This window comes from Centropristis striata, chromosome 14 (assembly GCF_030273125.1).
Source record: "Centropristis striata isolate RG_2023a ecotype Rhode Island chromosome 14, C.striata_1.0, whole genome shotgun sequence".
Lineage (NCBI taxonomy): Eukaryota > Metazoa > Chordata > Actinopteri > Perciformes > Serranidae > Centropristis > Centropristis striata.
The window spans coordinates 10950106-10965401 of record NC_081530.1 but is presented as its reverse complement, the minus strand read 5'-3'; the positions used below and the strand labels follow the sequence as shown (position 1 = coordinate 10965401).

Below are 15296 nucleotides of genomic sequence, written 5' to 3'. Positions count from 1 at the left end.
TATTTTGGAAAATAAAGTGGTCTAGATAATCTGGATAAACTGATTGATGGTTTACAATCTGTCTGATTGCTTTGTCTGACTTTCTATTAATGTTATAGAGTTCGGCTTGGGCCACATATTTGTGTCTGAACCTGACCCCAGTCTGAGATAATAGTATCTGATTTAGTCATTTGTCGTATGTTCAAACCAGCACAACCCTGACAAAGTTAATGTAAGCGCTGAGTTTCTGTTACCCTGTCATGCGATTTTTATAGGTCAGGTTTGGACAGAAAGTATAGTGGTTATGGTCAAGGATGAGTGACAACTTTGTTCTGCTAATTTCTGTAAGCAGTGTAGTAGGGCTGGGCAATATGGACCAAAAGTCATATCCCGATATATTTAGGCTGAATATCGATATATATCCCGATATTTTTATTGCAAAGTGAGAGCAAATGTTTAGTCAAAGTCAAAGCCAAATATGACATCTTACAAGTAGTTTCATTGAAACCGATTATTTAAGTGAACATAAATACTATATAACAACAGGAGTACCTTTTTAAAAAAAAAATCAAAGCTCCATAAAGAGCACATTTAGATAAAAAAATATATCTTAAACAAAAGCCTCAGCTTCCCTGGAGCAAGGATCACAGTGCAAATTTGAACTATATCGATTTATGCGATATGGTCTAATTCCATCTCACATTTAAAAATATATCAATATATCTTTTATATCGATATATCGCCCAGCCCTACAGTGTAGCATGAAAGCATGGTAGAATTTCGGAAGCTAGCAAGACAGCCAGCTAACTAACAAGCTGTTTGTATCATATTCCCCACTAACGCTTTATGGCCCCATTGATGCAATTTTGTTGTGTACCCAACCTGTTCTCCCCTCAAAAACTTAAATTAAGGTCACGTATAGGTGATGAAATACGAGCTATATTTATGTATTTCGCCATCTGCTGCAATGAGTCGGTCGCCATCCTGCATGACATAGTAGTGATTGACGGCGAAGAAAAGTTAAAATGGCGAATTTCCGCGTTCGGTTGGGGTGGTAGATGGGACAAACAAATGGTGGATTTTCACCCAGGAAAGCAGGGTTCGCATCCCGTGTGAAAACAAAAGTAAGCGATTTTTAACTTCTATGTTGTTAGTAACAAATCACCTTTTTTACGTAACTTGCAGTAGTCACGTGACCCTCCTAACTACTTTACTTCCGGCATTTACGTACATTTATTTACTGTTTAAACTGTCTTTTATAACGCATTACCAGGAAGTTTATAATAGTTTTGGATTATTCATTAGTTTTATTTTTCACATTAAGTTTTAATTTTGTTTTCAAATTAATTTAATTTCAATTAGTTTTCTAGTTTTAGTTAAAGTGAGTTTTCTAGTTTTAGTTTTGTTTTTATTTTTTGAAAATGCTTGGTTTTAGTTTAGTTTTTATTAGTTTATGCGTTAGCCCATTACAAAAAAAAAAACCTATGTGTTGGGTGCGAGATTCAAAGAGGTCATAATACATTTTGCCTTTATTTCCTTTGGTTTATCCATCTCAGCCCAAATAAGGTTTTTAACTCTTACACTTCCAGGTGTTTTGAATTTTGGTTGGAGTATAGTGGTTCTATAGCATAAATCGACAGAAACTGTGGAATCAACTGCGAATCATATGTGTATGTATAATGACGTGTGTGCTATTTTCAAATCGCGCTGCTGTCAAGTGTCATAATGGGTGGTACTGACACACAACCTATTCTGTCGATTAGGGTGGAGAACTTGTTGCTGTGCCACCTTAAGCAATTAAGAAAAGGTATTAAATGACATAATATATTTTCTGAGGCGTTCACTCTTTCATCACAGAACTTATGATTACTTGTGATTAAAGTGTCATCTGTGTTGTTCGCACCAATGACAACAATGTGTCACCACAAGCTCTTCCCTCTGCCTTATCATTCAACACTATCTAATTAAAGACGTAGCATGTTAAAAGGTGAGTGGGTTCAGAGGAAGTTAATACAAAAAAAAACGTTCTTTCTACAAAATAAAATTGACCTGTTGCGCAGAAACATGGGGATTTGAGTCTTTTGAACATTATTCTCTCCACAGGACCTCAAGGCAAGCTGCTCTCTAACCATTTCATTACCCTCTTTTCCTGGTCTTTAATCACAATAACTAGCTCTTGTTTCCTCTCCTACTTTCTTCTTTCTCTCTCTCTATTTTCCAACCCCCGTTTTCAACCTTTTGGCATCTCTTAGATTCGGATAAACAGGGAAGTAAGTATCTTGCTTCTCTTCTCTTTCCATCTCCTCTCCCTTTTCACGCTGCCCCCTCTTACTGTCCCTGCCAGCCCTCCATGGCTTCCCTCCAACAGCAGATCTTCCTTCCCTTTTCCGCTCTGAGCTGCTGAGCCTGTCCGCCATCACTTCTCCCCTGAGTTAAAGTCTTTCCAGACTGAGTGCAGCAGTGTCCTCTTTTATCCGTAGTCAGACGCTCACCTGGGGTTCTGGCTTAACATCAGGCTGCCTTATTAAAGACCTAAAAGTATGCCACAGAGGAGAGTGGACCAGGTCAGATCAAGTAACAGATCACAGCAAGCGTTGGAAACATATTCATAGACAGTGAACTGGGGAGTTTTTCTCAGAGCCCATATTTATCACGCATCTCAGAGAAGAATGGTTTTCACAGCAGTGGGACAGAAAAAGTCAATTTGAAACAGGTGTTTCTGTATGTTTGGTCACATTATGACTAATTGACCTATGGCTAAGCCCCGCCCCCTCCACTCACTCAGACAAACAGCCAACATTGGGTGACAGGCGCTATGTCAGCTGTCACAGTAGGAGACATTTCACAGAAGGCAATAATTTTGGAGACAGAAAGATTATCTTTCACCTCGAAGTCACCAAAAGCGCCTTAACTGTGCATTGGAGGGTTATATAAATAATTATATTGTTAATAAGGTCGATGAAAAACTTCAGCTCCAGGCAAAAATTCACAGGTCACAGTGTAAACGTGATAAACCGCATCTCGTTGCCATTAATGGTTCTAAGCTGCATACGTTTCCAGGCCAACTGTTGTGTTCGTTAGGATTGGACCCCAAAGCAGAGAGACGTGCACACACTGATGGGTGAGAACTGAAAAATGTCTTTAATGACACGAACCAAAAAACCATACAAGGCAGGCTGCAGTGGCAGGGAGCTGGCTGGCAGGAGGAAATCTTCTGAGGCTTCAGGTGTACAGGGGGACAGCATGCCGGGAAGCAAAGGAATAATCTGGCAGTGATCTGGAGGGAAGACCAGGCTTAAGTACTGGGGGAAATGAGCTGAGTGGATGCAGGTGTGCCACTGCTGCCAACAGGAGGAGCCAGCCACGCCCCCTTCCACACACAAGCTCTGCAGAGAAAAAGAAAAGGGAGGGTGAACAGAGAGAACCAAAAGGAAAAAAAACACAACAACCAAGACAAACTAAACTGAACCATAACAGTACCCCCCCCTCAAGGGACGCCTCCTGGCGGCCTACCAGGCTTGTCTGGGTACCGATTGTAAAACTCTCTAATGAGCTCAGGGTCCAAAATAAGGGAGCGAGAAACCCATGAACGCTCCTCTGGGCCATACCCCTCCCAATCCACCAAGAACTGGAAACCTCGGCCTCGCCTCCGCACATCCAGCAGCTGCCGAACAGAGAATGCAGGGTGATCGTCGATGATCTGGGGGGGTGGAGGGGGCTCGGCTGGAGGGCACAGAGGGCTGGTGGAGACAGGCTTGAGGAGTGACACATGGAAGGACGGGTGGATATTGAGGGATGGAGGAAGCTTAAGTCTCACCACACAGGGGTTGATGATCCGGTCAATGACGTAAGGGCCGATGTACCTGGGAGTGAGTTTTCGGGACTCCGTTCTGAGGGGAAGATCACGGGAGGATAACCAGACCCTCTGGCCGGGCTGGTACTGGGGAGCTGGAGAGCGGTGACGGTCTGCCAGTCTCTGGTTCTGAGCCGCAGATCGGGTGAGAGCAGCCCGGGCTTCACGCCAGACTTGATGGGCACGCTGGAGGTGCGCCTGCACCGAGGGAACTGCCACTTCAGTCTCCTGTGCGGGGAAGAGAGGAGGCTGGAAACCATTAGCGGCCATAAAGGGGGACATACCTGAGGCAGAGCAGATCAGGGAGTTGTGGGCGTATTCAATCCATGGAAGGTGGGTAGACCAGGAGGTTGGGTGATGAAAAGCAACACAACGAAGTGCTGCCTCCAGACTCTGATTCGCCCGCTCAGTCTGGCCATTCGTCTGAGGATGGTAACCAGAAGAGAGGCTAGCCGACGCCCCCATAGCTTGGCAAAATGCCCGCCAAACTCTGGAGGAGAACTGTGGCCCTCTGTCGGACACAATGTCCTGGGGGATGCCATGTAGTCTTAGAACATGCTGGGTGAGCAAAGAAGCAGTCTCAAGGGCAGAGGGGAGTTTAGGCAGAGGGATAAAGTGCACAGACTTGGAAAAACGGTCAACAACTGTTAAAATGGTATCGTTACCTTCTGAAGGTGGCAGACCAGTGACAAAGTCCATGGCAATGTGAGACCAGGGCCGGTGGGGGATAGGAAGGGGACGAAGAAGACCAGCAGGAGCACGATGTGAAGCCTTACTGCGGGCACAGACAGTACAGGCAGAGACGAACTCCTTAGTATCAGCGGACATTGAGGGCCACCAGAAACGCTGACGAAGCAGAGCCAAGGTCCGATGGAAGCCAGGGTGGCATGCCACCTTGGAGCAGTGTCCCCACTGTAGCACAGGGGATCGGACGGGGGGAGGCACAAACAGCCGGTTTGGTGGGACACCCTCAGGGGCTGGATGGTCCTCAAGGGCCTCCTGGACCTGCTGCTCGACCTCCCACCTGGCTGCTCCCACCACACAGGAGGATGGCAGGATAGTGTCCTCAGCAGGAACCTCAACGGGGGGAGAGAACTGACGAGAGAGGGCATCAGGTTTGACATTCCTGGAGCCTGGCCGGTAGGTGAGAATGAAGTCGAACCGGCCCAGGAACAATGCCCACCGGGCCTGGCGAGAGTTGAGTCTGCGGGCGGAACGGAGGTAAGACAGGTTCTTGTGATCAGTCCAAACAACAAAAGGGTGAGTAGATCCCTCCAGCCAGTGTCTCCACTCCTGAAGGGCCAGCACCACCGCCAGCAGCTCCCGATTCCCCACATCGTAGTTCCTCTCCGCAGGTGTAAGACGGCGAGAGAAGAATGCGCAGGGGTGCAGCTTCTGGTCAGAGGTGGATCGTTGCGACAGGACCGCTCCAACTCCAGAGTCAGAGGCATCAACCTCCACCACGAACTGGGCTGAGGGAACAGGATGACATAACACAGGAGCAGAGGAGAACAGACTCTTCAACTTAACAAAAGTGGCTTCAGCCGGAGGTGACCACACAAAGGGTGACTTAGCAGAGGTTAACCTGGTAAGTGGTGCTGCAACTCGACTGTAATCACGGATGAACCGACGGTAAAAATTGGCAAACCCCAGAAACCTCTGTAGCTGCTTACGTGTGGTGGGAGTAGGCCAATCTACCACTGCCTTAATCTTGGCAGGGTCTGATTTGATCTGCCCCTTCTCCACCACAAAACCCAGAAAGCTCACAGATGACACATGAAATTCACACTTCTCTGCTTTAACAAAGAGTCTGTTTTCTAGAAGTCTCTGGAGAACAAGTTTAACATGTTGGATGTGTTCCCCACGTGTACGAGAAAAAATCAAAATATCATCAAGGTAAACAAAAACAAACCTGTTGAGCATATCACGCAGAACATCATTAATGAGACACTGAAAAACAGCAGGTGCATTGGTTAACCCAAATGGCATGACTAAATATTCAAAATGTCCGAGAGGAGTGTTGAACCCAGTCTTCCACTCATCCCCCTCCTTTATTCTCACCAGGTGGTAAGCGTTGCGCAGGTCCAACTTGGAGAAGATGGTGGCCTGGTGGAGGGGAGCAAAGGCATAGTCAATGAGCGGAAGGGGGTACTTGTTCTTGATAGTTATGTCATTTAGGCCCCTGAAGTCAACACAGGGACGTAGAGTCTTATCCTTCTTTTCAACAAAAAAGAAGCCCGCCCCCAAGGGCGAGGAGGATGGACGAATAAGACCAGCTGCCAGAGAGTCAGAAATATAGGTCTCCATAGCCTCCCTTTCAGGCCTGGAGAGGTTATAGAGTTTGCTAGTCGGATGGGTGGCACCAGGGAGCAGGTTGATACAACAGTCGTATGGCCTGTGAGGCGGCAGGGACAGAGCGCGGTCCTTGCTAAAAACCTCCCGCAGGTCATGATACTCAGGAGGGACAGAAGCTAGATCTACTGGTTTGGGGCGAACAGGTGGAGTGGAAATGGTGGTCGGGATGGCGGAGTGCAGACAGTGGGAGTGGCAATACAGACTCCAATTGGAGATAGATAATGTCGACCAGTCAATGTGTGGGTTGTGGAGTTTGAGCCAGGGGAGACCTAAAACTAAGGGTGAGGACGGTGAGGGAATAAGGTAAAAGGAGGTTGTCTCATGATGATTACCGGAAAGTTGCAGGGACACAGGGACAGTACGGAGAGTTACACGGGCCAAGAGTCGACCATCGAGGGCAAAAACATCCTTGGGTTCAGAAAGTGGCTCTGTGGGCAGGTCAAACTGGGTGACAATACCAGAGTCAATGAAATTGTCATCTGACCCAGAGTCCACTAAAACAGGGAGAGGAAGGTTAGTTTGAGACCAGGAAACAGTACCTTTAAGCTGAATGCGACTGGAGGGGGACGGACAAACAGATGTATGGCTCACCAGCGCCCCCCTTGCAGCTGATGAGCCCACTCTTTTGGCCGGTCGGGACAGTTTGCGAGGACGTGACCAGCTTGACCACAGTAGATGCAGAGTCTCAGGAGGAAGCGGCGATGACGTTCAGCAGGAGTGAGCCTCATCCTCCCCAACTGCATGGGCTCCTCATTGCTGGAGGGGGATGAGGCAGCTGGAAGAGGAACACTAGTGGAGGGTGGAGCAGGGTGCAGAGGAGACTTGGACTGAAGGGGAGGGGCCCTATGTCTACCTGCTCTCTCCCTGCATCTTTCACTGAGGCGGTTATCGAGACGGATGGCTAAGGAAATTAGTTCCTCCAAGGAGGAGGTCTCATCCCGAGCAGCAAGCTCATCCTTAAGCTCCTCACTAAGCCCACGCAGAAAAACCCCCTGTAAGGCCCTTTCGTCCCACCCACTCTCAGCTGCGAGAATGCGGAAGTCAATGGAGTAAGTAGCAACAGAATGAGATCCCTGACACAGGGAGAGAAGCCTAGTACCGGCTTCCTTACTCTGAAGTGGGTGGTCAAAAACTCTACGGAACTCATTACAGAAAACATGGAAGGACTGCCAAGCAGGTGAGCCTGCGTTAGCCATGGCCACAGCCCATGCAGACGCCTTACCAGAAAGTAAACTGCTGGTAAAGGCAATCTTGGATTTATCGGTGGAGTAAGTTAACGGCTGCTGGTCAAACACTAGTGAACACTGATGGAGGAATTGACTGCATGACCCTAACTCTCCTGAATACCTGTCTGGGGTGGGGATGAAGGGCTCACGAGGGTGACTAGGCAGGGTGGGAGAAGCAGCTGGAGCCGCCAGTGTGGAAAGCTGGGTGGAGACCAGGTTCAGGCGGTTGTCGAGCTGGGTTAGGCTGGAGGTCAAGTGGAGCAGTCTGTCCATAACTTCATTCAGAGCGTTCTCATGTTGTCCAACACGAGCTCCCTGAGCGGTGAGGGCTTGTCTTACCCTCTCAAACTCTGCGGGGTCCATACTTGGCCAGATTATTCTGTTGTGTTCGTTAGGATTGGACCCCAAAGCAGAGAGACGTGCACACACTGATGGGTGAGAACTGAAAAATGTCTTTAATGACACGAACCAAAAAACCATACAAGGCAGGCTGCAGTGGCAGGGAGCTGGCTGGCAGGAGGAAATCTTCTGAGGCTTCAGGTGTACAGGGGGACAGCATGCCGGGAAGCAAAGGAATAATCTGGCAGTGATCTGGAGGGAAGACCAGGCTTAAGTACTGGGGGAAATGAGCTGAGTGGATGCAGGTGTGCCACTGCTGCCAACAGGAGGAGCCAGCCACGCCCCCTTCCACACACAAGCTCTGCAGAGAAAAAGAAAAGGGAGGGTGAACAGAGAGAACCAAAAGGAAAAAAAACACAACAACCAAGACAAACTAAACTGAACCATAACAGCAACAAGCCTTTTTACCATCTTTACCAAGAGTACCTCTCCGTTGGTTTGGTGCTACAGTATTTACATGAATCATTCAGCACAACATTGCTAACATTTGTTGTCTCGGTTATTTACAGATAAGTTAATGAAGCTACGCTCCAAAAGTTAATGTTAGTATAACTAGAGCCCTTTGGACAACAGCTAACAATCATGTACAATTGCCAAATACAAAAACTAGCACATAGCAGGCCAATGAACTCCCAGCAAACAAAGTGACATGATGCACCACGCAGCTAGAAGCTAACGTTAGCCTAAAGTTAGAAAGGGTTAGGCTAACGTTAGCTAACTTTAGAAAGGGTTAGGCTAACGTGACAATATGTTGCCTCAAATATGTTGTTGACTTCCCCTTAAAACAGATGTAGACATCCATGTTAATTTTATCTATAATCCCAGTTGATTTAGTTTTACGACCGCCAGGATCAAGTCTGTTGTTATCCTTTCAAAATAAAAGTGTCCGTAATCAAAACAGGCTTTTTCATAGTGCTGTATATTTTTCGTTTATTTTGCGCATGTATGCATGCAGCGATAAATCGATTAATTGATTGTTAATGTTATGGATAATCGAGTTGGCAGGTTTGTTACAAACGCCCATCCCTAGTACTTACTTACATAGTTTATGTCATACAACAAAACTTAAACATCTCTCTCTTCAGGCCTCTAACCAAAATCCTCATATAGAGTTTGAGAGGTTAGACCCCATGGCATTAAAATGCTAACTTTCTTCTGGGTTGAAGAACTCATTCCCGTATTCTCTATTCCAGTTTGAAGGTAAGACAGTTTGTTAACTGCCTGTCAGCAACTTAGATATCTTTTTTTACTGACAATTAGCAAGTAACATAGCTTGTTAACTGACAATTAGCTTAGTTAGAAATCATGTTAACTGCCAGTTTGAAGGTAAGACAGCTTTTTAAATGCTTTATATGTCATCACAGCGTGAGGGAACAACAGTGATAGGGCCTCCTTGATCTCACATTTACAGCTTAAACCAGTTGCTTCTAGATGAGATCAATGATGTCTGATAAACTGCATCAGTAATACAAGGGAACAACATCTAGTTCTCTTGCGTTGACAGGTTGATTATTTCATTATCTGAAGATTTAAAAAAAAAAAAAAAAGCTTGTTTTCTTGAGATAATGAAATAATTAACTTGTGATCTTGTGATAGTGACATTAAAGAAATAATTGTAAGCATGGCTGTTCTCAGCTTCCACTTAGTAAGTTTAAAGATTGCAAGTGATAGATGGTGCAACACAGCCAACACACAGCTGGGGCTCTGTTCTGTCAAACATCAGCACTGTTCACATGATTTACAATTTACAGCACAGTTTTGCACATTAATATTCACCAAAGTAAAACCATTCATGAGAGCCAGCAGGTGAAATAATGGAATAGAATGACACATATTCTAGCAGGTTTGGACATATTAAAAGTCTTCATTTGAAATTTCCAAATGCTTCATCAAACATATCAAGTTGATCAAAACATTTTGTGGCAGCTTTTACTTGGAAAGGTAATTGCTTCCCCCGATCAAATAACTCCACAGGAAAGAATTGTTGCAATCAAACAAGAAAATGAACCCACAACTGCGATAATTTGGTCCCTCAGATTTAAATTACAATAGATATATTTTAAACACACATCAACCGTCATTTGTGTGTTTTAGAAATGTCGGATTTGGCAAAATACTGAATATTGTTAACCTCTAGAAGCTCGTTTCCACCCACAAGCGAGGACACATTTTCTCTAATTTCACTTTTCATGCAGCTGATTTTCAAATACAGGCTGTAAGCCATTTGAATTTGTTGATCCCACCAGTTTGACTAGAAAACATGTCCTCCAGTGCACTCAGGAAGGAGTTCTATTAACATTTAAAGTTTCAGCAGGTGTCCTACAAGTGATTCTGAGATGCATGATAAATATGAGCTGTTTTTATTTACTTGCGCACACCAAGGTCAGACTTCCACAAATTCCACTTATCACAGGTTGTTGTAAGAGTGAGCCAAATTTCTCAAAGCAAAACAAATTGAAAGTTGTTTTTCTGTCTTTTTGACAAGATTCATAAGCTCTCCACGTCTAAAATTAGTCCGCATGTTTGTTTTTTTTTCCTCTTTTCCGATCCATTGTGAATTCACATCGCTTGATGTTTTTCTGCTCGCCCGCTGTTGAAAAATGTGGTTGCCAAGGTGACAGACAGGAAACTGGTTGGCCCAGGGAAACTCAGCAACGGAGACTCATGGGAATGAGGGTCTCTGCACTCTTTCATAGCGATGGCCATCCATCTCAACTTCCCTCTGTGGCATGACAGTTATGGAATGTAATTTGTGTGCCTGCCTGGCTGAATAATGTGTATATCAGTGTGTGTGTGTGTGTGTGTGTGTGTAGGGGGTGGTGGCGTGTGTGTGTTCGTACAGTATTCATACAAATGTTTACCCAATACAACAGTTGGAATCACTTTACCCATGAGCGATGACAGGGCGCAGTAATCTTAATTCTCTGGATCTATCATGCTCGGCTGCTTTGCATTCAGCACATGGTTTGCCTGGTGGAAGGCCAGGGCGCCACTAATGGCCTTCCACACTGTGCACACTGTATCATAACTGCACTAATGCCAAGCTGAGCAGAGAGGAGACAGCCAGATCAGTCAGTGTCACTGAGGTAGAATTACTCCCAGAGCTGAAGATCCCTCACTTGTCAATCTACCTTTGATCAGCAGCCCTGGCTGCATGCAAAGCGCCGCACGCAGGGCCGACTTTGAACCGCAGCTCCCTCACCCTGCATGTAATGACCTGGCTCACAGGAAGACAGATAGAAACTTGAATTAATGCCATTTCTACGTGCATTATAATTCAAGTGTGATCCTTCACCCAAACTGAGTCTAAACTAGGGTTGTCAAAAGTATCGATACTCAAAAAAGTACTGATACTCAAAAAAGTATCGATACTAAAACGTTGTATCCGGATACGATACTCATTTTCAAAAGTATCGATACCCCCCCGAACTTTCATTTCAGGCTGATGTCACGTTAATGATTATAAACAATGTAAATAAATAAATAAATCAGGCATGTAGTATGCCCATATTACGTTTATTGACACAGTGTCAGTATACATAAGCATAGTGTTAATAAGTTTACATAAATGTTGGTGACTGATAAGTGTTATTTTCTCTCTTGAAGTCCCAGAATGAAGCAGAGAAAAGTCGACTTATCAAGCTTGCCTAATATTGTGCACAGCACACAACCTCAAAATATCGTTCTAATTGTTATTGTTTATTGTATTTATTTATTTTTTGCACTACCTCAGACCTGAAGCTCGTTATCATAGTTGCAGTTTCTTTTTGCACAGCTGTTTTTCATTATAAATATTTAACCTGTGGTTCTGTTCATTTTTACATGTTGCATTATTCTTGTTAATCATTTTGGGGTCTTTGTTTTTATCCTTGTGGTATCGAAAATGGTATCGAGTATCGGATATTTTCCCGAGTATCGGTATTGAGTTGAAAATTTTAGTATCGTGACAACCCTAGTCTAAACAGTACAAAAGAGTCCAGCCGTTAATGTATTTTAAGCAGAACGTCATCGGCCGGTGGCAAGGCGCAGATTAGTTTTCACGGCCGCTGAAATATCTTCAGTCAAAAGCAGAGCAGAAATTTAGCAGAGCGCTGACATCAAACCCAGCTCTGAGATGAATAAGAGATGACTCGATGCTGAAAATGGAGAAAGAGAATGGATGGGAGGGGTGAAATGAAAGTTAGAGGTCCCTGAGTTTCACTTCATCTTGTGCTCATGTAATTATTAACTCTCTCCCGTCTCCTTTTCTTTCTTTCCCCCACAATCTTCCTCCCTCTCTCTGTCACACAGGGTTACCAGCGTTCAAATCACTTCATCGCCACTCAAGGTGAGTGTAAAATACCCAGCAGCATTGTTTGACTGCTAATGTTTGCGTTTGTTTGTGGCACTCTTTACACAGCAGCCCAGCTGACAATATTAAAATGGCTCGACTGAATTATTAATGTGTAAACAACGAGGAGCCTGTGTTGCCTCACGCTCACATCTGGATTTCCAGCAGAAAGCATCACTTTCCTCCGCCTGTGAGAAACGCTCCCATAACAATCGACTGTAACTGTCAGTCAATCTGCACTGTAACACTACTGACTGTCGCTCTCTGTGAAGTTCTGCTTTTGTGTCTCTCCTCCCCGCCATCTGCATGTGTGGCGCGCCATCTCTCTGATGTCAGTTTGATACGCCATATATGCTGCATTCCCCAAGCGCCACACACACACACACACACACACACACACACACTCACAGGGAGCGAGAGACAGACAGGAAGAAGGAGAGAAAGAGGCTGGGAGAGAAAGAGAGCAAGACATTCTCTTTATTCTCTACCGGCTCTGATCCTATTTATTCAGTGAATATGTTTTTCACTTCGTAATCCCCCTCTGATTTCTTCCCATCTTTCACTTTGGTCTCAGTTCTACCGCTTCACAAAAGTAACCTCCGAAAAATTTTCCTCTCTCTCTTTTACATTTTGCTCACAAAGTCTTTCCGCGTACGAGAGTGCAGGCAGAGGTGGTAAGAGTGCCACAAGTACTGGGTGAAATTTGACTTTAATTCTAACTAAAGTTACTGATTTTTAAGAATAGAACAAAACGGAATGGGGTTTTTTTAATCGTAAATAAAAGCCAATAAACAAAAGAGTCAGACTCGAACCCAGGCTGCCCGCTCACGAGGACTGGGCCTCTGTGGTACGCACTCTACCAGGTGTGCCACCGGGAACGCCCCTGGCCCTCATTTATAAAAAGTGCGTAGAAACGAGTGCAGATCTGAGCGTATATTTCGTCTTACAACAGGGTTCACGTGTGATTTATCAAACGATCGTATCTCTCCAATCACAGCGTGAGAATGATTGGCTGTCTTATAAGTGTGGCACAATAACTAGCTCTTTAATTCTAAATCCCAAGTTCAACAATTACAATGAAAATAACCAATAACAAGAGTAGTCATAATAATAATAATAATAATAATAATAAAAGGCATTTCAATTCTTTTTGCATCTCTTTTTTTTCCTCTCTCTTAAATACCACAACCTAATATAGAGAGAGTTTACGACACCGAAGGGCGCAATACGGCCAAAAAGAGGATTTTTTCTCCCCTAAAGTCAACTTTATTAGCAAAGTGCACCATTACAAGTAACAACAGGAGGAAATAGACATATTACAGAAATACGCATTGACAAGGTTTATGAAATAAAAGTACTTATAGTTATAAACTCAAACAAGTTCAGTGAATATTTTACATTTGAAGCACGGACTTAAAGATTTCACAGCTTTTTGGTTGCAGCCAGGAGGTAAACAATGTTTTAATGTAAGTTTTAATTCCAAAAGAAGAGGAATTTCTCAGAGGCAGAAAGTGAAACGCTGACGTCCAACAGCTGCAACACAACAAACTGGTTTAGTTTGGCAGCATAAAAAGTGAAAAGGAAGGAAATCAGTGGTGCTGTCAGCAGAGTAGCAGTGGAGCATTCAACTCCTGGTGAGGTTTGAGTACTTACATCGTGATATATAAAGCCAAATAATCTATATAATATCCAAATATTATTATTTATATGATGGATATTATTTACTTCTTTACATCAATTTTCAAATCAATCAACTTTACATTTACATTTAGTAATAATTCTGTCCCAGACAGAGGAGTGTATGGCAGCGCTGATTGTAAATGTTTCTTTCCGCTCAGAACTGCTGGTGAAGGAGACGCTGACGCTCCGGTGTCCAGCAGGATAATAATATTAATAGTAATAATAATAACGGTAAATAGCAGAAGACAACAATATTTAATAGCCTCGCCTAGTATTCTGTTTAAAGAATTTCACGGTTGCAGGGTGTATTTATTTTAAACCAGGTTTTCAGTGATAAATAATTTAGCCTTTACATTCTTTGGTTTCTCACCATTAAAAAAAAACACCACAGAGTTTTATCAGCTCCAGGCATCGATACAATAGTTTGAGATCAATTCTCCGACTCAGACGTGTGGACTTCACGCTGACTCAAACCTGCGTCCACGAGCTGAGAGCAGACGTGAAGTCTGATCGTACCCTCCGCTCACGTCCACATTGATAAATGCCGAGCCTTGAGTAGAAATGATCGCACGCCCACTTTAACCTCACTTTACGCTCACTTTCTGTCGTACGCTCGTTTGATAAATGAGGGCCAGTGTACTGTATATATTCTGCACAGGAGGTTTAGCGAGAGCAGCACATCTGTGTTACGATGCATTCAGGCACACTATTGAGTGTAGGTCACCCTTGTTTTAGGAGCACTTAGAACCCAATAAACAATCACATTTGTTCTGCAGAATAAAATAGACATAAAGTGTAAAAATATGCTTCAGGTCACGTTAGAGGCAAAGAGTATCTGGACGACTGAAACGGCTTCTGTTTAGACAAGCTGTCACACTATATGTGCTTAAACGCAACCTGTATTTTTACACTTCGAGGCTGTTTTTTTTTTTTTATGTCTGTAACTACACTGAGTGCTGTGCCTGAATGTATGTTGTGTAAACAGAAGCATGATTTGTGCTGTGTGTATTTTAACACAAAGCTTAAGAATTTAAAACAAGATTTATCAGATAATTTACTTATATTTTTATGCATTTTAGAATTTAATGATTCCAGATTAATTGGTTAAATGCATGGACTTTATAAAAGAGGTAGATGTAGTCTCCAGGTCTGAAAAGAGGAGCCAATGCTGAAGTGCTTTAAACTTACATTCTTTTTAATGGCCTGCAGGGGGCGACTGCACTGGTTGCAAAAATAAGTTTGACTGTATAGAAGTCAATAGGATAATTTGCCTATTTCTCACTTGATTTATTCCATCAGTAAACATTTTCTGAATGAGGTTATAGATTAAATTGCTAGTTTCAGGTCTTCTTTAATATAGCATGAAGTTTATTTAGTAAATGATGGTCCCATTTTGGAAAAAAAATATAAATAAAGCAGGGTATGCTTTAGGGCATGTGCAGATTTAATGCGACCCGCTTGTCCAGCAGATTGA

At 43.8% G+C, this 15296-nt stretch overlaps 1 protein-coding gene across 4 annotated transcripts in view; it reads left to right on the top strand.

Moving 5' to 3' along the window:
- Positions 1-15296, top strand: part of LOC131985023 (receptor-type tyrosine-protein phosphatase U-like) — a 321313-nt gene that overhangs the window by 266111 nt on the left and 39906 nt on the right. For 2 of the 4 annotated variants that reach the window (XM_059350037.1, XM_059350035.1), the window contains 2 exons: positions 2232-2249; positions 12103-12139. In XM_059350037.1, coding sequence (XP_059206020.1) covers positions 2232-2249; positions 12103-12139 — 55 coding nt within the window. The remainder of the gene's footprint in view (positions 1-2231; positions 2250-12102; positions 12140-15296) is intronic. The other 2 variants (XM_059350038.1, XM_059350036.1) reach the window with 1 other exon arrangement.